General features: G+C 44.3%; 1 protein-coding gene across 1 annotated transcript in view; it reads right to left on the minus strand.

The window, feature by feature from the left end:
• Window positions 1-995: 995 nt before the first annotated feature.
• The window catches only part of UBE4A (ubiquitination factor E4A), a 284,893-nt gene continuing 263,088 nt past the window's right edge, over window positions 996-22,800 (minus strand). The window contains exon 20 of the mRNA XM_086956992.1: window positions 996-2,217. Within this exon, the coding sequence (XP_086813118.1) occupies window positions 2,082-2,217 (136 nt within the window). The 3' untranslated portion in view covers window positions 996-2,081. The remainder of the gene's footprint in view (window positions 2,218-22,800) is intronic.

Here is a 22,800-nt window from a genome sequence, read left to right on the forward strand (position 1 = left end):
AGATGTGAGTCCCTTGCTCATTGCACCATCAGGATTCAAGCAAGCCGGGCCGAAGACGGCTGAAATGCCAGAAACCGGTCCCCAGTAGCTTGTTTCCTTCCCAGTGTAAGAATTGGCTTTTGTAGTTTGGTTTGGCCTGTTCCCATCATGCACTGGGACAGGAACAGACTAATTTGCATACAGCCAGGTTCTGAAACTGGGATGGTGCAGTGAGCTAAAAACCGGTGTTGGATCTAGCCCTGATCTCTTGACTGGGTGAGAGTATTCTGTTTAATTCAGAGACTCTGTCCCTCACCACCCCTTGTTGTAAATATCTTCTGATCCCCAGCACTACTGTTAGGCATAGTCTGCATGACCTCATCAGTGCCCCATCTTTCTCTTGGTCCTGTGAACATCTCCGCTTTGAAAATGCACACCAAGGGCCCATAATCCTTGCCCTGACATCTAAATTTTTCCTAACCTATATTATGCATTTATAGCTTTTTGAGCTAAACTACCCCCATAAAATACCAGACTTTCACCATCCTCCCTCAATTCTATAAGGCTGTCACAGTGCTCTAAGCCATCAAGCTGTAAAATAGTTCCTGATCGTACAGCTTCCACCCATAGCCCCATATCCACATGTTGTCTTCGCCTCCTAACCTCAACTATGACAATTTAATTTTGCAGCCTGAACTGCATCATCCCCGGAGTGCTGTCTGCCTTTCGCTGTACCATCGAAACTGACAGTTCCCTCATCTCAGGGCGGTGATGAGGCATGCTTGATGATGTGGCATAAAGTGAAGATGGAAAGGGTTTGGTTTCACAGCATAAAGAAGAAATAGGTGGTACGAGTGTGGCCGTCAGAGGAATCCATGGTTGGAAGCCACATTACCAATGGCATAAGATGTTCATTGCATGCGGTCACAAACCCCAAGAGAGTACTCCCCCTTTTCCACTGTTCTCACTGCCACAAACTCTTGAATAGCATAATGATTCTCTAGTCTGAACAATGGTTATATAAAACATAGGATTTATTTTTTCCCTGGGAGCGTCCTCGGAAGATGGTGATGGTATTATGTGAAACAAGTAATACATGTTCAAAATGAATCAGTTTTATTTAAATTATTCAACGCTTGGGCAGTAATTGCAGCGATGATCCGAAAGCAGCAATGATACAAACTAAAGCACCCCAATTTCTGGAATAACTGAAAGAAGTGTGCTCTGCTTCAGATCTCTGGGGAGCATGTAAATATCTGAAGGGCGGCAACATGTAGGCATCCACAGCACAAGCTCCCTCTGTGTACAAGAGACTGTGGCTGCCGGTACCCCACGTCCCAGCCAGCCAGAATACTCACAACTCGATATCATTCTGAAAGCACAAAATGGCTCGTTCTGAAGCTGACAAGATTTCTCTCAGGGCTACTTTATCCAAAGCATCACTGGGAATAAAAGAAAATAAATATATATATTTAAAAAAATCTAGTTGTCCTCCGGGTTTACGACCAAAACTTAGAAAACAGCTGTTGTGCGAATAGCCAGTGAAGACTTTTGTATTGGTGATCACACTGTTCACATGCTTTGTGGAAGTCCTGATAACGGCCCACTATGCAGAGATGAAGGCTGTTGCTTCTGCCAAAGCAGCGGCCACCTAAGGGAGGCAGAAGCAAAGGTAGAGGGGGAAAAGTCTTGTGATGACGTAGTAAGAGCGCGCCCTGTATTGAGGTGGCAAGAGAGACCCCCAGTAGTTTGCAAAGTACCAGTCTGTTTTTTTTTCTTTCGCTCTACGATTTTCAGGGGGGGGGGGGAATGAAAAAGATGCCAGCTACGGTGATCCACGAAGGGAGTGTTGGCAATTTAGAGCCTAGATGGTTGCAGAGCAGACTACAGTCTTAATAACACAAAAAAGGGTAAACGTGACTGACAAATTTGAGGTCTGGAGAAGTGGTCAGTTAACAGACTGCAGCCTGTGAAGAAGTCCTTTCGTCTTTGCTAGGGGTCATTGCATCATTTTTCATGGGTCGAACAGTAAAAATGGCTCATTTACAAGTTGCGACTTAGAACTCAGGTATGTCTTGTTGGGTTTGCAGTCTTTGTTTGGCTCATGACATCTCTGTTCTCTGGTTCTTCTGACGTTTCCGCTCCTCTAACCATGCCTGGATTTTGTCCTTCAGCTCTGTGTTGGGCCGGACTTGATCCATTGTGAGGGGGCTCCGGTTGAAGGGGTCCGTTTGATCACTACAGCAGAGAAAAGCAGAGGTTAACTGGTGCCAGAGAACCACCCAACCTTAAAGCACACAGCAGCAATAAATGAATCCATTAATGGCTCGAGGAATGTAAGCAAGAGAAATGAAGAGATGTTACCCAGCGGGGTACATGAGGTTTCTCTAGTAATTAAGGCAAGTTATTTACCTGTAATTGTGGAGCTGTATTATGTGATGCATTTGCAGGCTGTCTTCATAGAACAGCAGACCTGAACAGTGATTCCTGCAGATGAGCCTTGTCTCACTGCTATTGTCAAACCAACTTTCAGTATTAGAAAGTCCTTCTGGAAGTTCAGAAGCCCATTGTTTAGGATATCTTCAGGAATCTTCAGCAGCAAAGGCGGTCATACCAGATGCATCTTGAATGGCTCCTATGAATGTGTGATTGAGGAGTAAATGGAGACTTCCATCCCTTTATGCACCATCCTGGTGAATGAGCCTCACACAAAGTTGTGTGTAGAGCTCTGAAAACATCTTCCTGAGCAAGAAGAAACATTACTATGCTCAATAGTTTGTCAGCATGAATGTCTTCTAGATTCAAATGCTGTGCTTAGCTTTTAAAACCTCAGTATGAGGAGAGACCTGAAGTATGAGTCCATGCAAATAGTAGATTTAGCCCCCTTTATGCCACTCCCGCTGCTTGACTGTGTCAGTGCAATAATTCTTGGTAAGTGTACTGATGACCTTGTGGTGTCCATGGATATGTCTTGTAATGAGACATTAGAGATGGACACTATAGTAACCTTTTTCCCTTGTGGAATCTTCTCTTCGCCTTTGTGTTATCTCGCTAATAAGCAGTGTAACTATATAGTTTGGATTATCCCTCTTGCTATTGTTCCCTTGGATACAGCTGCTCACTTTAATATCATGCAATACAAGCACTGATCTATTTTACTTATGTATATTTGTTGCAAAATACAAAAACAATGACTGCCTTCCAAACAGAACATCTAGTTTGTGGCATTCCCTTTGAGATTGTCACTTTGTCTGTTAGAGAAAAGTGGGAAAGTATAGTTTGGTTTACATGAAAATATGATAATACTTTAGGGATTAAGTGATGTTTGGTCCTTATTATTACCGCGCAACTATGCATTTGCAGGTATGGCTCCAGAACAGTAAGTGCCTCAATCAAGCTTATTCTATGAAGAGAGGCGATTCATATGAGGAATACGGTCTTTAAAATGTAAGGTAGTTTAAGCTACTGCTCAGTATTCATTCAAATGGTTACCTCATAAATATTATGAGCATTAGATGGAGGTTCCACATTGGAACTGGTATTCACATAGTTGGGTTTACTCGTTGCCCCTTCCAAAAAGGTTTTAATTACTGCGGTTGCAAAAAGGTTTTTACTTCCTTCCACCCAAGTGCATACCACTGTGGCCAGTAACTGCACTCATACAGAGGCAAATGACAATTTGGATTTTAGCAAGTAAATCCGATATCGTACGATAAGGTCCCTTTGTGGATTTTCCCTGTTGTGCAGTACATAACGATCAGTTTCCACTTCACAGCATAGCACTTAGGGTTACAAGGAAAATAACCACCCCTAAGGACTTTCCTGCAGTCTATAATTAAATGAAGAAATCTAAGTTATAAGACTTTAGGAACCATACCGCTCGATTGAGGCTGGTTGGATCTGGGTCAAAACCCCTTGTCTTCTGGGTTTGTAGTAGATCTATCTTATGTGCTTTTTCTGGTATATCTAATGAGAATAATTTCCATATGTGTCTGTTTGCATCTGCGGATCACATTTGGTGAGAGCAGTATTGGCAGAAAAGTGTATGCAAATATTCCTTACCAACTGGTCAACATAGTATTCCCACTGGATTTTGGGTGTGCACATGAAGGCAAGGCATTTAATTTGTATATTGTTGAAAAACAGTGAATTTTTGACCTTCCCCATTTTTCCAAGATCATGTCTACTATCTCGTGGTGTAGCTCTCATTCATTGAATACCCCTTCTTACCTTCTTAGCTTGCCTCCCCTTTGTTTTCCCCTCATGGTAGGTGTTCAGTCCCCATCCCTATTTACTTGCTGTGCACCATTGTACAGATTTCCTGAGCGAGTTTTGAGAGAGTGTAGGATTTAGTTTCCACTCAGCAGCAGAGGTAGAACATTGCTGTGGTATGGTCTGTTTGAATCTGCACAGCTTTCCCTTTTACTTGTGAAGGAAACACTTTCAGGGCTAGAAACTCTCTTCGATCTAAAAGGTTGGTATATTTCAGCCATCTGCTGTGTTCGATAGCCTCAGATTATTTAGTTTACTTTTGTATGCACTTCACACTGCGTGATACATCTGTGGTGACTACCACAGAGGGAACGGGCCAGCTAATGGCCTGTCTTTAATCATATTCTCCTGTGATCAAACGTTCAGCTCCTTTTGCAAATTGCTAGTGTCAACCACTAGATCATCCCAATCTGCTGTGGAAAGAGACCATTGATTTGAAAGACATTCCCGCACGAGTCTCATCTGGAGTGTCACTAGTCACTAATCGAATTAAGGTAATACATGATGCTCAGACAGTATTTTCATGGCCATCCTCTCTGATACAAACTTGTGGTAGAGGCGAAACTGCTTCTTAATTTCAGAGCTCTCTTTTGGGTGGAGTATGTCACTGCCACAAGTGTCCAAATCTACAATCCGCATGAAGAAATCTCCTCCATTCCTTCTGGATATTTCTGGGAATAAACCCCAGTGTAAATAAATTGTAAATGGCCCTATTTATGCTGTTCTGGTATTGTTGGAACTGTATCTCCTTTAACAATCAGTTTTAATCATATACATGTATCATCAGGCATTTTAAGTGCACAGAAACAAGTGCAAGGCATTTTGTGAACACTCCTCCTCTTTCCCCTTTGTGAATATTCACCCAGAATCAATATGACCGAATGGTTGGCCAGGAATGCTCCCTACATGCCAAACAGCCACATACCCTATTTACCCTGTTTGTCTAGTCTAGTCTAGCGTGCACCCAATTATATCCAACAAAATAACAACACCTTAACCACTTGCATGCGGAGGACTGCTCCATTCCATCCTCTGCACAAGTCCCCGTGTGTTGAGAACGGCTCTGTGCCGTCCTCTCACCAGAGGCCGGAAATCCCTTTTATTTATTTTAGTCCCGGAAGCTAGGGAAGAACTTCCCCAAGCAGCCAGAGGCATTTTCTTTCATTGTAATGATGATCGGCGCATATGTTGCGCTGATGTCATTATACTGAAAGTGAAATGAGCCGATCTGCTCATTTCATATTCACTCCATCGGTGCTCAAGCATATCTCATCTCCCCTAACATCTATTCAGACAGGGGATATGTCATTGAAAAGAGGAAAATCTCCCCTTTCCAATGGTACTATTCCCCTGCTTTGGGGATGGCTGTAGGAGAATGATCCCAAGCAGTGATCCACCCACTAGACCCCAAATAATTTCTTTTTTTTGATGGGGGGGGGGGGGGTAGGCCCCCCAGTCAATGGGCAAATGCTTCTCCCCTGGAGTGGCAGAAAGCTCACTAGACTCCCAGAGTTTATATTTTAGCCAACAATGGGTGGAGGCATCCCACCCAGGCATAGCGCCCCACCCACCCCTGGGCCCCACCCACCCATATACCCCCAGCAGTCTTACTGCACCCGTTTGGGGCAGATTCAAGGTGTCTTCCTCCAATCTGCCCTTGGCGGAGGAAGAATGTCCACTTGACCACAAGGAGACATTGGGTGGAGGGAGGCCATCCCCTGGCAAAGGCTAGGGCTCCACACCTCCCCAAGACCCAAAAGTCTCTCTGGCCTCCCATGGGGCAGATTGAAGGTTCTAACCTCTAATCTGCCTCCTCCCATGGGAGATAAGGGGGAGGGAAGAAAGCCCACTATTCACCAGGGATTTTTAAATAGGGCTATAAATGGGTGGGGACGGACCATCCAAGCATCGGGCCTAGCCCACACCCACCCATATAACTTCCAGCAGTCTTTCTGCTCCCACTGGGGACAGACAGCCCACTAGACCACCAGGGAATATATTTGTAGGGGGGGAGCTGCCCCCCTGGCAATGGGCTAATGCTCCCCCCAGGCCCAAGTGTCTTTCAGCTCCCCTGTGGTCATATTGCCCCCCCTTCTTTCCTGGAAGGGGGGGGGGCAGAAAGCCCACTAGACACCAGGGATGATTTTTTGTGTGGAGAAATGGGGTGGAGGTGGCCCACATAAGCATTGGGCCCAATCCCACAAATGACCCGAAACAGTCTCTTTGCCGCCCCCCCACCCCCCCCCCCACCCACGGGCAGATAAGAGGTCTAACTCTAATCTGCCCTGTGGGAGGGGTAGAAAACACATGGGACACCAGGGATTTTTTTTATTGCTACATGGTGTGGGGATGGTTTGCTCATTCACCCACACATCGGGCCTAGCCTCCACCTTCAATGTGACCCAAAAGTCTTTCTGCTCCACTGGGGACTAAAGCATCCCCATCTTTCTGGCAAGAAGGGCAATTTTGATTTTGGATGTTTTTTTCTTTTTTATATATACATATGGGTAGCAGTTTTGGGCTAAGTTCCAATATCGTCCTACTTCTTTGCTTAATGACTGCACTTTTTGGGCTCGGGTCAGATGCCACCTGGGGAAACCTACTAAATCCAGACATTTCTGAAAACTAGACATCCCGGGGGGAAGAGGGGGACCCACTTGCCAGTAAAAATGCTACCTCAGTGTGATTTGGCCTAGTACCCTCGACAGGTATAAATCAAACCAAGGTCAATGAGTCGCTCCTTGAGACTTCAATTGGCAATGGTTTGATGCTAGTCTTTGGCATGCACTAAGCTATTGCAAAATAATGGGGTTACCCAAAACCCTTAGGACCTGGGTGTAATTCGATACAAATAACAAAATAGTCCCAATGCTCTAGGCTCAGATTCTTATATTTCTTGGAGTAAAATCTCAGTTTTTGGTAAGGTTGTATATTTGGAGGTTTGCTGTCAAATTCTGTGTAATCACAAGGACATCGTATACTTAGCACCCACTTATCTGCCACTCTTGCAAAAAAGAAAATCCCAGAAATGCTAATTCTGCTTTAAACTGAAGGGTTGTGATCTGGTTCATTCATGGTAGTCATTGTTATTTTGGCCTGACTTCCCAGGAGGCTTGGGCTTGTCCCCTCCTCTGCCACTAAACGTTTGCCTACTGTGCCGTTTCTTGTCACTACCAATTCAACTGTTGACTCCCTGCACTGTTGACTTGCTTAAAATGGCAGATGTTAGAGGAGAACAGCCACCAACAGGATGAGTCAGGGTATAACCCCCTTCGACAGTGGCATTTTCATTTGGAAGGTTTTCTTGGCTCTGGCAGTATCATTAACATTTGTTCAAGGGAGTTATCAACAGCCCCTTCAAATTTCCCCAAGTGAACAGGTTTTTAATGATTTTGGTCTGCACATCCCACCTAAAATCGAAGTCTGAGCCAGTGAGGATTTGCCTGCCAGCAGTTTCAATGTTAACCAGTGAGGACCGTTGGATATTGCCATGCCTTCTTGTAAAACTGTTTTGACTCTTCCTAAATTCCTTGAGAATTTGCAACAACTTTTATCTATGCCCACTGTTGCTACCAATATCTATTGAGAAGGGCATTGGGATTTGCAATTCTTTCCCGTATAGCTGCTGGCCTCTCCATGTTCTCCGGTACTTTGTTGTTCTTGTCTTGAGACCGGGCCAGTAGATGCTGGTAGATTTACACTACAGTAAACAAGGTATTGTGGAAATGGCTCCTACTTTTTTCCCACCCTAGAACTCACTACCTTTAGTAATACTGGTTCTTTAAAATTCTCACTCCCTTCTTGAATTATGCTGGATAGCACAGAAAGGTAAAGATTTTTCCTTTGCAGAGGCTATAGTGTTTCAAGTAGGTAGTAAGTTATATCCTGTTGTAATCCAGAAGTGATAGGTCCTCTGCCTATTAGTGTATGTTGCACAGATAAGTTATCTGTAGGAGATGCTTTGGTTTGAAAGGGGTCTATGTTCTCTTGAGGGGAATCGTCTTCCACATCCTGCCATATATCATCCTCAGTATGTGTCTTCTTGCATGGGAAAGTGAGTGTCTTACTTGTACTGTGTGTTCCTCTTCCTCCTGTGCTATAGAAAGCGTATGTTAGTTATATTCTTCTGTCTCCAATAGTCTCTTTTCTAGGACCCTTGTGGCCTGTGTTAAGTGATAAAACCGACAAGGGGGGGGGGGGGGGGGGGGCACATGAAGCTGTAGAGGAATTACGTTTATGAAGAGGGGTCTGACAAACCAGTAGATAATTACAAGGCTGTATTGAGGTTATTGGCAGGCACATGCAATTAAAAAAGAGGATTGATAGATCAACTGGTGCCAAACATTTATAATAAGGTGCAAAACATATTTTATATACTGAACATTTATTTGACCTTGCAAATAGCTACTGAAAAAGTTACTTTTGGGATAGGCAGAGAACACAAGTCAAGTACTGAGCGAGGTATCAGTAGGGGTCACAGTAGAAGTCTGAATGATGGCGAAGTAGGGTTGTAAGTAGTGGGACACCAAGTAATAAAGGAAAAGAACATGGAACAGAATGAAAGACTGAATTGTTAGACCACAACTACACATGTTTTAAATGTGGTCTTAAGGATTACCGTTCAACTGATGAATGCTCAGCAAAATGTACATAGTACTAAAGAAATTATACACATATAAATGTATACACTAATAATATGCAGCCCAACCATAACCTATAGGCTATTAAACGCCATAATTACATATTTTCTGCAGAATGAAAATAATTTATAGAAACAATGCAAGAAAAAGGCAGGAGCCTAAAATGCATTCCACAGACAGAAAAAACTTTTATTTTCATCAAGGAAACTGTAATAAAAGGCAATTAGCCTATGTAGGCTGCAGAGAAGTGTGGCTCAGGGGTTAGAGGCGGCAGACCCGGAAGCTGAGATCGGCCCTGGACCAGGGTTCAATTCCCCGCCTCGGCGGGTCTTGGGCTAAAAATTCCACGGACTCGATAATTCTTGCTCCGGTGCCTTCTCGACTCACGGGTTCACACTCTGCGACTCTGGGCAATAGCTTGCTTAATCTCCACAACGGCCCCTCGCGGCGGGATGCCTGGCTTTCACCTTGTGGATACCCTGCCAGGGTTATCTCACAGGGGAATACCAGGACGGGTTCCCTAAGCAAGCGCCGGGAAACCCACTGCGGGTAGCTGTGCGCTATATAAGCTCAAATACATTTACATTTACATAAAGAAATAACATCCCTGTACAGAAAATCAGACTGGCACCTCGCCTTTAAGGCGTCAGATAATCTGAACACTTTGCCTTTAAGGCCTCCAGGGGGAACTCTGCTCCCATCATGCCCCACAGGTGACATTTAGGTCAGTTCTTTTGTACGGTAGAGTAAACCTTGCAGGTGTCTGCATATATAAAGATAAAAAAACAAACATATTAAACCATAATGCTACTGCTCGCCCGGGGAGGCGGGAGGGTGGTTATGACTTTAATGAGTATACCCCTGGAAGAGAACTAGGATTACAGGTAAGTAACTAATCCTTCTCTTCCAGGGGATACTCATTAATAGTCATAAGTACTGAATAGAGTAGCAAGCTTATACCCACTCCAAAGCGAGAGAGCAGAAAATATAAGTAATAACAGTTTGACACACATATTCTAGCTAGAAGCAGCAAATACATTTCTGAGCAATGCCTGCCCAACCTGAGCATCAGTCTGTGTGTCGGAGTCAAGACAGTAATAGCGAGTAAAAGAATGCACTGAACGCCATGTAGCTGCCTTACAGATTTCTGCCATAGAAACATTTCTAAAGAGAGCCGTAGTGGAAGCTTTCACTCTTGTAGAATGAGCCTTAGGTCTTCCTGTCAAAGATTGTTTGCCAACTGATACGCTAGGACAATACAAGACACAATCCATCTAGATATGGACCTTTTGGAGGCCTCAAGCCCGTATTAATAGGACCATAGTTGATGAACAAACAATCTGAATGCCTCAAAGTCTTTGTTCTGTCCAGATAAAACTTAAGAACTCTTTTAAGATCTAAAGAGTGCAGAGCTCTTTCAGCAGGAGTGGTAGGATTAGGGAAAAAAGTTGGTAATGTTATAGTCTGATTAATGTGAAAACCTGACACAACCTTGGGCAAAAAGAAGGGTGCGTACTCTATTAACATAAAACACAATGAAAGGTTCCTTGCAACACAGAGCCTGGATCTCGCTCACTCTACGAGCAGAAGTAATGGCTACAAGGAACGCTACCTTCCAAGTCAAGTGTTGCAAGGATGCCTTATGTATAGGTTCAAAAGGAGCACCCATTAACTTAGTTAATACCACATTAAGCTCCCAAGATGGAGAAGGGGACCTGACTGGTGGATACACCTTTCGTAAACCTTCCAGAAAATCTTTCACTACAGGCATCCTAAAAAAGGAAGTCTGAGTAGGAGATTTCCTGTAGGCCATGATCGCTGCAAGATGGACTTTGATATAGCTAAACTGAAGACCAGACATTGCCAAATGTAACAAATAAGGGAGAATCACCTGTTATTGACCATGTATAGGATCAAGACCATTGTTCTCACACCACAGAAATAATTGTTTTCTTTTAAAACCATATCATTTCCTTGTAGAAGGACGCTTGGCCTCCTTAAGGATATGCATACACTCTGGATTCAGCTGCAAGTGTCCATACTGGATGAATTCAGGAGCCATGCTGCAAGGCCTAGGGAGGAAAGGTTGGGGTGGAACACTCTCCCCATCTGCTTGGACAGAAGATCCGGGCGACACGGCAATCTCCTGTGTGGCACTTCCGACAACTGAAGGAGATCTGGAAAACACCATTGGCATGGCCACTCGGGGGCAATCAGAATCATCCTGGACCTGGTTTTGTACATCCTGTTGATTACTGTTGGTATCAATGGGATCGGAGGAAAAGCGTATAGTAAGTTCTGACACCAGTCTATCAAAAGGGCATTCCCTTGAGACCCGACCTGGGTAAACCTGGACGCGAAGACGGGGCATTTTGCGATTCCTGCGTCTGCGAACAGGTCGATATCTGGAATTCCCCATGCTTGAAAAAATACTGTTTGCGACTTCCTCGTTGAGGACCCAATCGTGAGCCTCGACAAAATCCCTGCTGAGGAAATCCGCCTGCGAGTTGAGGGACACGGGCAGATGTACCGCTGTTATCGACAAGTCTCTCGCAAGTAGCCAATTCCAGATGGTCTGGGCCTCCATGGACAGAGTCCTGGATCTGGTACCCCCCTGTTTGTTTAAATAATACATTGTAGTTGTATTGTCAGTTTGCACCAGGAGGGACCGAGACTGGAATGATGGAAACAGGGACTTGAGAGCCAGATGAACCACTCTTAGTTACAGCAGGTTGATGTGATAGCCCTTCCCTGATTCTGACCATTGCCCTTGTACTTGCAGAGGGCCCATATGAGCACCTCAACCCTGGAGTGAGGCGTCCGTGATCAGAGTTTGAGTCGGAGGGTCTTGATGAAATGGCACTCCTTGCATTAAGTGGGACTTCTTCATCCACCATCGGATGGAATCTTTGGCGGACTGATGAAGGAGTATTCGATCCGCCCAACGCCCCGTCCTCTGTCTCCACTGATCCTCTAAACACTGTTGCAGAGGACGCATGTGCAACCTTGCGTTTGGAACTATGAAGATGCACAAAGCCATCGACCCCAGCAGAGAGGATACTTGGCGAACTGTCAGGGACGTGGTTTGAATAAGAGGCTGACATTTCGTCCCGATTGATAACCACCTCTCCTCCGAAGGACACACGTTTTCTTCTGCCGTGTCCAAAAGAGCTCCCAGATAGTGGATTTGCTGGGTTAGTTTCATTATCAATTTCTTGAAATTGACCACCTGAAGGCCCAACTTGTGCATGAGCTGAAGGCATATTGAAAGATGATCTTCCAGAAGAGATGGGGATGAAATTTTTAGGAGCCAATCGTCCAAGTAAGGATATATGAAAATTCTCTGTCTTCGGAGGAATGCAGCTACCACCGCCATACACTTCGAGAATGTTCAGGGGGCTGACTTCAGTCAGAACGGAAGTACTGCATACTGGTAGTGATAAACAGACACTTGAAATCTGAGAAATTTGCGATGCCTCTGAGATTGGAACATAAAAATATGCATCCTTCAGGTCGATGAAACACATCCAGTCCCCCTGATGTACCTGGGGAAATATTTGATGGAGCGCTAACATCCAAAATTTCTCCCTTCGAATAAATCTGTTCAACAACCTTAAATCCAGTATAGGTCTGAATTCTGCATTGGGACCTTTCTTTTTCACCAAGAAGCGGGAGTACAGACCTTGGTTTCTCTGTGACAGAGGAACTTCCTCTATGGCTTTTTTGCACAACAGGATGTTTACTTCTTCTTGTAGACGTTTTTGACTTTGATGAAAAACTTTCTTTGGACGTACGGCAGGAGGAGGTGATTTGAATTTGAGGAGATAACCGTTTTGGATTATGTTGATGACTCATCTGTCCTTTGTCAAGTTTCTCCACTCGTCCAAGTAGAGAGCAATGCTTCCTCCTACCAGAGTGGACCACAGCTGTGGAGGAAGTTCTTTCTCATTGCTTCTGAGGTTGCTTCACCGCAGAGGACTGCTGTCTATTGCCTCTTCTGCCTCGCCCAGGCTTGCGCTGTTGAAACTGCGACCTTTGCTGAGACTGCCCCGGGTTTTGCGTCGACCAGTTTGACGTTTGCCCACGTTGTTGAAACGACCTCTTGTCGTAGGGGCGAAAACAACGGAACTCCTCCTTTTCCTCTAGGCCAACCGCTTTTGAGAGTATCCAGCTCCGTTTTCATCTTGGCCATCTCAACCTCTGCATGAGATCCAAATATTGTTGACCAATTGAAAGGCAGATTAACTATTTTCCTTTGGGCATCTGGCTTAAGGCCCGTGAGGCGCAGCCAAGCCGACCTCCTGGAGCATATGCCTTGGGCATACCCATGCGCTGCAAGATCCGCAGAATCAGCCGCCGCACTGATACTCTGGTTTGCCACCATACCACCTTCTCCCACAATCTCAAGGAAGTCCTTCTGATCTTCCTTAAGTAGCTTCTCTGCAAATCTAGACATTGAGTCCCATAGGAGACGATCATAGCGACCCAGTAAAGCAGCAGCACTGGCCACTCTCATGACTGATCCAGCTGTGTTACACATCCTCCGCCCCAAGGAGTCCATATTTTTACTGTCTTTGTCTGGCGGGGCAGATGAGACTGAAGTTGCTGAGTGGGCCTTCCTGGCCGGCGCCACAATTAGCAAATCCGGAGGAGAATCTGTACGCAGAAACAGAGGATCCTGATCCGGTGCTTTATACTTTTTTGCAATTCTTGAAGGCCCGGAACCTACTGTAGCTGGGATCAAGAAGGTCTTCATTGCAGGTTCCAACAAACCAGGCACCAACGGAAGAGGTCTAGCAGACGATTTCTGATGTAACGTTTCAAATATACCAGAAGACTTCACCTGAGGCACTGCTATCGTTATATTGAACTTGCTAGCCCCACGGCATAATACCTCATTGAAAGTTCCCAGATCGTCCACCGGAGATATCCTGGAAGGTGGCGTAGATGAGATCGTGGGTGAATAGTCTCTATAAGAAGATCTCGATGGAGAAGAAGAGGCAGGAGATCTATGCCTTCTCCTAGGAGATCGATGAGACCTACTGCGGTCTCTAGAATGCGAACGCCTTTGCACCAGAGATCTAGATCTTCTTGGAGAACCACCAGCCGGTGGACCTAAAGCTGCCAAAGTAAGAGGTCTGTCATTAGGCCCTGGTTGCATCTTCCAATGGCGTACGCTTTCCAGCCATCTAGGAGACAAGATCACAGGAGGTGTTCTACGCACCGGAGAACCCTCCGGGGTAACCTGCACAATCTGAATTCCCATTGAGGAAGAAGACGCTGCAGAAGAACTCCGAATAGACTGCGGAGATCTTGAAGTCGTCTCTCTGGGAACCAATTGTCTGTTCCTTGACGTTGAATTCCTCGACGTCGAGCTAGAATGCGCCACAATAGAAGACTTTGTGCGGAGAGGCTCTTACTACTGAAGACCTGTCCACAGATGTCCTCGACGTCCGGTCTTTCGAGGTAGACCTTGGAGGGTCAGCCAAAGCTCTTGACGCCGACTCCGACCTCGACAAAGACCTATGAGAGGTCCGAGAGGCCGATCCAGAGTGTCTAGACGCCGACCGTGAGACAGGTAGCGGAGACCTCAACGTCGACTTAGACGTCGGTTCGACATAGACAGAGCCCTTTCAAGCCTCGAGCCTGAGGCATGTCTCGACGTCGACCCATGTCTCGATGTCGACCTTGATCTTCTCCTTTTTTCAGGTCTCGACGTCGTGGCTCTATCTCTCGACGCCGATCTCACTTTCTCTCTCAACGTCGACCTCACACTTCCTCTTGACATCGACCTCACTCTTCCTCTCAACGTCGACCTCATTCTCTCTCTCTCAACGCCGATCGTCTCACTCTCGACAGCGTCCTCACAACGACCAACACCAAACGCCTCGACGTCGACAAGCTTCTCGACGGCGACCTCGATCTCCGCGTCGACCTGTGCCTTAGCGGTGATAACTTAGACATCAATGTACTTCTTTCCACTGGTTTCGACGTCAACATACCTGACGGCGATCTAGATTTCGACGTCAAACTCACTTTTTTCGACGTCGACGCTTCCTGAGCAGATCTTCGACGTTTTGACGAAGAGGGGGGTCTTCCAGATGACAACACTCTTCTTGCCCCCTTTTCCGGATGCCTTTCTCTCTCCAGAAGCCCTAAAAGTCGAATTTTCTCTCTTTCCTTCAAAGTTCTTCTGGAAAGCTTGAGGCAATGATAACATCATGTGTGGAAGGTAGACAAACCACACAAACAGAATGGGGGTCTGTTTTTGACATCTTCCCACAGGAAGGACATTTTTAGAATAAAGGTGGAATAACTGACTAAAAAATACCAGAAGAATTAGTCAGAAAAGGTAGAATATTGCCAACAAATACTGTCAAATAAGATAGGAAAAAAAAACGAATTTTGACTGAAAAACAATCAAATTAGGCAGAGCTCAAGTTCGAGGTTCCTCACAGAACAAGCCGGAAAAAAGAACTGACCTAACTGTCACCTGTGGGGCATGATGGGAGCAGAGTTCCCCCTGGAGGCCTTAAAGGCAAAGTGTACAGATTCTCTGAGGTCTTAAAGGCGAGGTGCCAGTCTGATTTTCTGTACAGGGATGTTATTTCTTTATGCAGCCTACATAGGCTAATTGCCTTTTATTACAGTTTCCTTGTTGAAAATAAAAGGTTTTTCTGTCTGTGGAATTCTTTTTTAGGCTCCTGCCTTTTTCTTGCATTGTTTCTATGTTATATTTTCATTCTGCAGAAAATATGTAATTATGGCTTTATTAGCCTATAGGTTATGGTTGGGTTGCATATTATTAGTGTATACAGGTATATGTGTATAATTTCTTTAGTACTATGTACTTTTTGTTATACATTTACACATATATATGTATTTAGTTATGTGTTCCGGGTTCCTGCTCATGGGCGGAGATTATTCAGTGCTTATGACTATGAAGGAGTATCCCCTGGGAGAGAACTGACATTTAAAGAAGTGTCCCACTATAAAAATTAAACAAGTAGCCTATGGTAACAAGCCAGCTGATGTGGTGGGGTGGGGTACTATGAGGCAACTTCAGAATACAAGAGAATACAAATATGGTTTTAAGTCTACACTAACAAAGCTCTGGTTCTTACTTACTGGAATAGCCTCAACAAAGAGATGGACTGATAACACTTAGCTCCAATCCTCCTCATCAAGTTTAGTTTTGAGAGCACCGGATACTAACAGTAAACAAACCTGGGGATGTAGACTAGAAGCAGGGGCAGTTTCTCTCCAAGGGCGTCGGGGCTCTGTCCCTGTTACATTAAAAAAAACAAAAATATGAACATTGCCATTGCTTATTGTTGAAAGACTCCCTTTATTGGAGTCTTTTCACTACTAGAACACAGGGAACTCCCTGCCCCACTCACTGGCACTGCCACCATTGTCCAGTGACCACTGTGGACACTGTCCCGTGACTCTGCTTGCTAGCTCCCCGGGCAGACCCAAAGAAGCCCAAGTGATTGCGGGGTTGACAACCTCACAGCCCCCAAGGCTGTGATGTCACCAGCTCCGCAAAGACCAAGCTGTAAGGCGCAGTCTCTACCCCCTGATGGCGTGGAGGTAAAGTTAGCCCCGCGCGTTTTAAATACAAGCCCGGTATTGCTAACTCTCCATGTCAATCAGAGAGTGGAGAGCTTGGCACCCCACCCTTTCCCAACTCGTTACAGGGAGTGGTGGGACCCACCCTGCTATGATGAGTTGAGAAAGGGTCAAGTAGCCGGGAAGCCAAGGAATCTTTATGCGCAGACTCGACGTACTGCTTCCCGCGCACGAGCATGCAGTGGCAATCGATGCGGATGGTAACAGGAAGCCATTTTACACTGCCTCACTTGAGTTGGACGGGGTCTTTGTCGGAGCCAAAGCAGAGTCTGAATCGGATTAACATTACTGCTGTGCCGGCAGAAGCTAGTCCAATGGTTGATCTGTGGAGTAGGACAGTAGGACTGTACTTGTGAACTATGGAGTCAGGCAGTTCACCAGGTAAGGCCCAGGGGGGCATTTTTGAACGTATATAGGCCCGTTTAGGGGCGGATTGCACTATCTGATCGGGTACTGAAACATTATGCTGTGTGAAGATTTAATTTCTTACCAATCTGCACGACTACATTCCTCTGCTGAGCTACCCTGGACTCCCCAAGAAGTACAGTGTTCTCGTGCTGCCTCTCCTATGCAAGGACCAAGTTCATTGTCGACAAGTATAGCGGATTCTACCCCTTTGGAAGCGTTCTACACAAGAAACGGGGGATAAAAGAATAATGTGGCTTGCACAGGATCACACAATGGCGTCAAGTGGGGAGTCCAGAATTATAACTTTATTCTCCTGGGTCAATAACACGCAGCTAGGCCATTAGATGCCAGCTCGGTGCAGATCAATGGATCAAATAGTCAAGACGGCTGCAACGTTTCTTACAAGGAGTGCATAGCTGCTATAGGCGTCCTGGGCCCTAGAGAATTATCCTGACATGTCCCATAAAGCTAATGGCATGCCCCAGACACTGCCCGCTGCAGGACAGAGACATAATATAATACTGCCCTGTCTCTGCCAAGGGTCAGGTGTGAGTGGAGACAGTGGGTCTCCATGATGGAGGCTCTGGGCGCAGACTCTTATTACTCAGTGCTGAGCAGAGGGGCAGAGCCCTTGCTGCCAGTCGGTGTCAGACGGGCTGGCACTGCTTACAGCATCTCATCCCACTGCAGACTCTTTTCCTGGCTCTCACCACATGCACAAGACACTGCTGCATCCTTCTCAGCACAGCCAAACCTAGTGCCTGCACACCCTTGAGGCACTTACAAAGATGGGGCTCGGAGGTGTCTGTCTAGGGTAAATAGTTCTTGTCCAACCACCAGAGGTCTGCAGTTAAGATGCATTTATTAGGCTAGTGCTTGCTTTTGGCTGCTAGCTTCTAGGCTCATTGGCCACTTCCTGAGTCTGGCTGGACGACGCCGGTTTGCAGAGAGCTCCTAGAATCGAGCGCCTGTCAGAGTTTACATATTAGTGTCCTTACGCAGCAGATGCTTGTAAAGTTACCTTCAGTATTGGTAATCTGTGCCCCTTTTGTTAGAGGTACAGTCTGTGGGGAGCAGGTGGGTGGCCAGACTTGGTTTCTCACTTCCGGTTCCTCACTGGTGGTAATGAAGGTTTATTTGATACGGAGTTACTAGTAGTTTATGGAATATAAATTCGGGACATTTTAGAGTGCATTAGTCTGGGTGGCAGCGGAGTGGAAGCACAAACCAGGCGGCCGAGAAGCCACATTCCGCTGGGTTGAAAATACTAGGGTGGTGGGTGATATGAAGTGGAACACGCACGAGATCCATGCGAAAAGTGAAACTGCAAAACAAGTCTTTTGCAAAACAAATCAGCTTAAAATATATATACACACACGTGAGCTACAAACAATCTTGATTATACATAAAGAACACCCTTAAAGTACCTGCATTTGTAATTTCTGAACAGAATTACAGCGAAAACGAACTATGATAATGTATAATTCTAACCAGAGCCTAGTATATTTAGCGGCAGGTGCCAGTTCATGTTTAGTTAGTGCCTTTCAGGAGATGTAATGTCATAAATCGGCCCCTTCACTGCGACGAGGGAGGCATTTGCATTAATACTGCATTGTTCAATCCTTCTAGGCACCAATTGAGTCTCTCGTCAAAGGCTCCAAATGTATATCTCTCCATCCTTGTGTTTTAAATCTATTCTGATACAGTCCGCTCACCTGAGATTTTTTATTACAAGAGAGTTGAAAAGGGAAATTTACTATTCAAATTATATCATTGCAAATATAAAGTTGGGCACCTTATTGCTAATTTAAGAGTTAAAACTAGTTTTTGATCTGCAACATATTTGTGCTGTTTCAACAAGATAAGAGCGAGGTGCGGGTTCACTGAAAAAGATATTTCACATTGGCGCATGTCACTGATGCACCTCCAGGTTAATTTTCAATACAGCTCTTCCGTGATTTCACAGTGATTAATTGTGCCCAATATGTCACCATGAAATCAATTCAACAAGCTCATGGGTTTCAAATTAACTAATTTGGGGTGTGACAACAATGTTGTACTGTGGCCTTATTTTCCGTTTATTGATTCTGTGTAAACAGCTCAAAGTATGTAAATTACTTCTCCTCGCAGGTTTCTGCATTTTATACTGATTAATTCGAATTCAATGCTTCCCAGGGCCGTTGGCCTATTTTACAGTAATGGATAAGATTTAATAGGCAACATAAGGAGCTAAAATTGCTCTTTTAGAGAGCCTCCACTTTTTTCATCTGACTTAAAAGACCTGCCTGCACATATTTCTATAGACTGATTGCAGCCAGCAGCTGTTGTTGCTTTCTGAAGCTCGGTTAGAGCTTTTTCTTCCAAAGTGGATGCCCATGCAGTGCAAGACACTGGGCAAGAACACACTTTATAGGGCTGAAGTTGTTGCGCTGTACGATTTGAACACTGCAGTAACTGTTAAACGTATGAATCCAGTAAGATATGAGGCAGTTTTTAATGTGTTTAATATTAGAAGACTATACTTTCCGCTGCTTTATAAACCTTGCTTTCTCACTAAATTAACTCACTAAATTAATTGGCTTTAAAATGCGCAATTTCCCAATATTTTTAAATATTTTCTTGGGAGGAAGACCCAACCTGGACCACACTTTTGTTCATTAAGCTTGCTTGCTTCACTTGCTACATAAGTCATGCCCAACTTTTACGCCTCACCACTTTCAAATGTCACCAGCCGCCACCGACTAGAAGGCAAAATTTCCCAGGGCACATAAGGCCAAGAATATACGACGGTTATGCATGAGCCATTATGGAGAGAATTGTCAAAAAGGTAATTACCTGCAGTAACAATTTTTCTTGTGGATACTCTGTCTACCTGCAGATTCCTCACCTGCAGAACAAACCCAAGTGTCAAACTGGATCCAGAAACTTCAAAACTCTCATGTTGCCAGAAAGGGGTGCTAGCTTTGTACCAATGCCAGAAGTGGCATCTTGTAACCTCAGCAAAGCCATGTAGCTCATAGGCTGAGGCACCAACATTAGTTTCCTAAAAAAAATTCCAAGACTTGGAGGCGATAAGGAGATTGGTACTGCACTTCTCTGTTGATTTCAAACATTAAATGGGAAGAGAGCAGGTCGATGAGGAATTTGCAGGTAGACTATATTCACCAGAAAGATAATTACCACAGGTAAGTAACTTTTTCTTCCGATGGTTAGTTCTACCAGCAGATTCCTCACCTGTAAAACAGGTTACAGAACAATACCTTGCATAAAGAGTAGGGCTGATGGATGGTCAGACAAGGAATTCCCAAAGAACAGGCCAGGTGAAATGTCAGTCTCTGTGCACTTCAAAAATCCAGGCAATAGTGCTTGACAAGTCAAGTGCAGAAGTGGTGGACTTGGCCCTGGTGGAATGGGACCAGATACCTTCTGGAGAGTTTTTCTTGGTCAAGGCATAGCATGTCTTGATGCAGAGGATGACCCATCTTGAGAGGGTGCTTTTCTGCACTGCTTTTCCACTGTTGGCGCCACAGTATCCATAAAAGAGCTGGTCACTCAGCTTTCTGTCCTTGGTGCGGTCATTTGGTTTTCTATCCAGGTCCGAACCACATGTTTAATACCTGTGGAGCACTGATCAGTACGCCATGCCACTGAACAATACCTCTATGCCATATAAAGTCCCACCATAGCCAGAAATGCCCAGATAAAAACACAGGGAACATCCATCTCCTGTGGAGAAAACATAGCAAATACTCTATTAAAACAAAAATGAAGATAACAATAGCAACTATTGGCATAGAAGCAGTCTTTCCTTGGGAAAAAGAACTAGAGATGATACAAATACCTCTAGGCTATCCCCAATATATGAACGGACATTTTCTACTAATATTTATGAATAAAAGGAAAATAAAGCCAAATAATAAGCACGCAATATTGACTAAGCAGTATGGAACTATAGTGGGATCATACCACCTAGGAGAGCAACAGCCACCCAACTTGTCAGAGCAATGTAAGTTGCCCGAGACACCACCATTAAGTAATAGTAGCATAAAGTAGAATACAATATTAAGTTAGAGAAAAAAAAACCTTGATAACCCAAAAAAAAAAAACCCACAACCACCCCCCCCCCCCCCCCAAAAAAAAACCACAAGGTTAGTACGTGAGCTTATTCTATGAATAAAGACCAATCTACAGATGATCTAGAAAATGTCCCTCATACTGAAACTGGAATTTTTAAAAGAATCCATAATAAAAGAATCCGAACGATCTATAAAACTAACATCAATTCGTATAGGTCGTCGAAGGACCATACTTCAAAAAGTGTGAACCTAACTACAAGCAACTAGAGTCAGGTAAATGATAAAGAGTTGTCCCCCCAGAAGAGAAACAATCCTGTAAGATATGAATAAAAGTAATCTACAAAAAGTAGAAGCTATGAGGCAAACGCCTATTTCCCTCATGGACCAATGTATATGAAAACCTTCATAAAGAAGAAACGGTACAGCATTAGAGGGAAATGTCCTTCAGAAAAGAAGAAAAACTTTAGTAATAACGTTAAGCCTTATAACAACCCCAAAATAGTGCAAAATTTTAAGTACCCTTCATAATAGAAGGAATAGAACAGACAGAGAGACTACGTCTCCCTAGAGTCCTATAAGAACATGACATAGTCCCAGAAGAAAAAAAACAATCATGCTCAAGGAACATGTACACACAGACATCTCCACACAAAGGGGTAGAAGAGCCAATGAATTATCAAAGACTATAAGACAGAACCTTAAGAGCACAACACGTAATGTATTAAGGCTCAAAAGACTGTAAGCTCTTGGTTAACAATGTTCTAAATCTAGAAAAAGGAGAGAACTGTTACTATCAATCATAATAACAACATCTTTCACCTAAACTTAAGGGAAGTACCACGGGACAAGCAGAAGTCACATAAACCAATAATGTACGCTATCAGCTACTTTCTGGGAAAATACCATAGGGAATCTTGGGATAGACATCCTCAGTACTGTACTATCCCAACAACAGCACATCAGTCTATTGACAAACGCCAATAAATTAAACATATTTTCACACAAATACCATATAAAAATATAAGTGACACGTCATCAGTTTAATCAAGAGTAATAAGAGTACTACTGAACTTAAATCCGGTTATCAAAAGGCAGAACATACATACTGACTCTCCCATGGAGTTACAAATATCACAAGTACCTAATAAGGGGTACCAAATTCACGAATGTATGATATCATACTTCAGAGAAATAACTGACACAGAGGGTAGAACTCTGCACCCCCTAATGGGGGTCTAATAGTACACAAGCTGAGCAATCCCAGCTCAGCACATATATAGTTAGAATTGCTCACCACAGCAAAGAAAAGATACTCCAGGTAGAGTATGGTATGTACGTTGAAGGGATCAACTCTTGAGCTCTTTTTAAGAGTAAAGCAAACTACACGACCTGTACATAAGGTTTCCATTAAACCAACACAAATGAACGGCTGAAAAATTGTCATCAACAGAGCTGAAGGAGAAAGTCATGACTTCTGCACCAAGAGGTAAATAATAATCATGAAAGCCATAAAATTTTTGAAAACCTTTATTGTGCATTAGTAAAAGGACAAATACGGGCCCACAACCATCAGGCCGGCCACGGATACTGTTAAAGCACCAGCGCATGCAATACGGCGACACAGTAACACATTATTACCATAAGCAAGCATTTAAAAGTTACACTGTAGATCGTCGTGATACCAGGTCTCAGGAGCAATGAAGGTTAATTTTAAATGTTTTTTGTTGCAGCTATTAAAGTTCGACTTTTCCGTTGTTTAATTTTAAATAGTAAACTATAGCCTAAGAAAGCAG

The sequence above is a fragment of the Lissotriton vulgaris genome, chromosome 2_1, assembly GCF_964263255.1.
Source record: "Lissotriton vulgaris chromosome 2_1, aLisVul1.2, whole genome shotgun sequence".
Classification (NCBI taxonomy): domain Eukaryota; kingdom Metazoa; phylum Chordata; class Amphibia; order Caudata; family Salamandridae; genus Lissotriton; species Lissotriton vulgaris.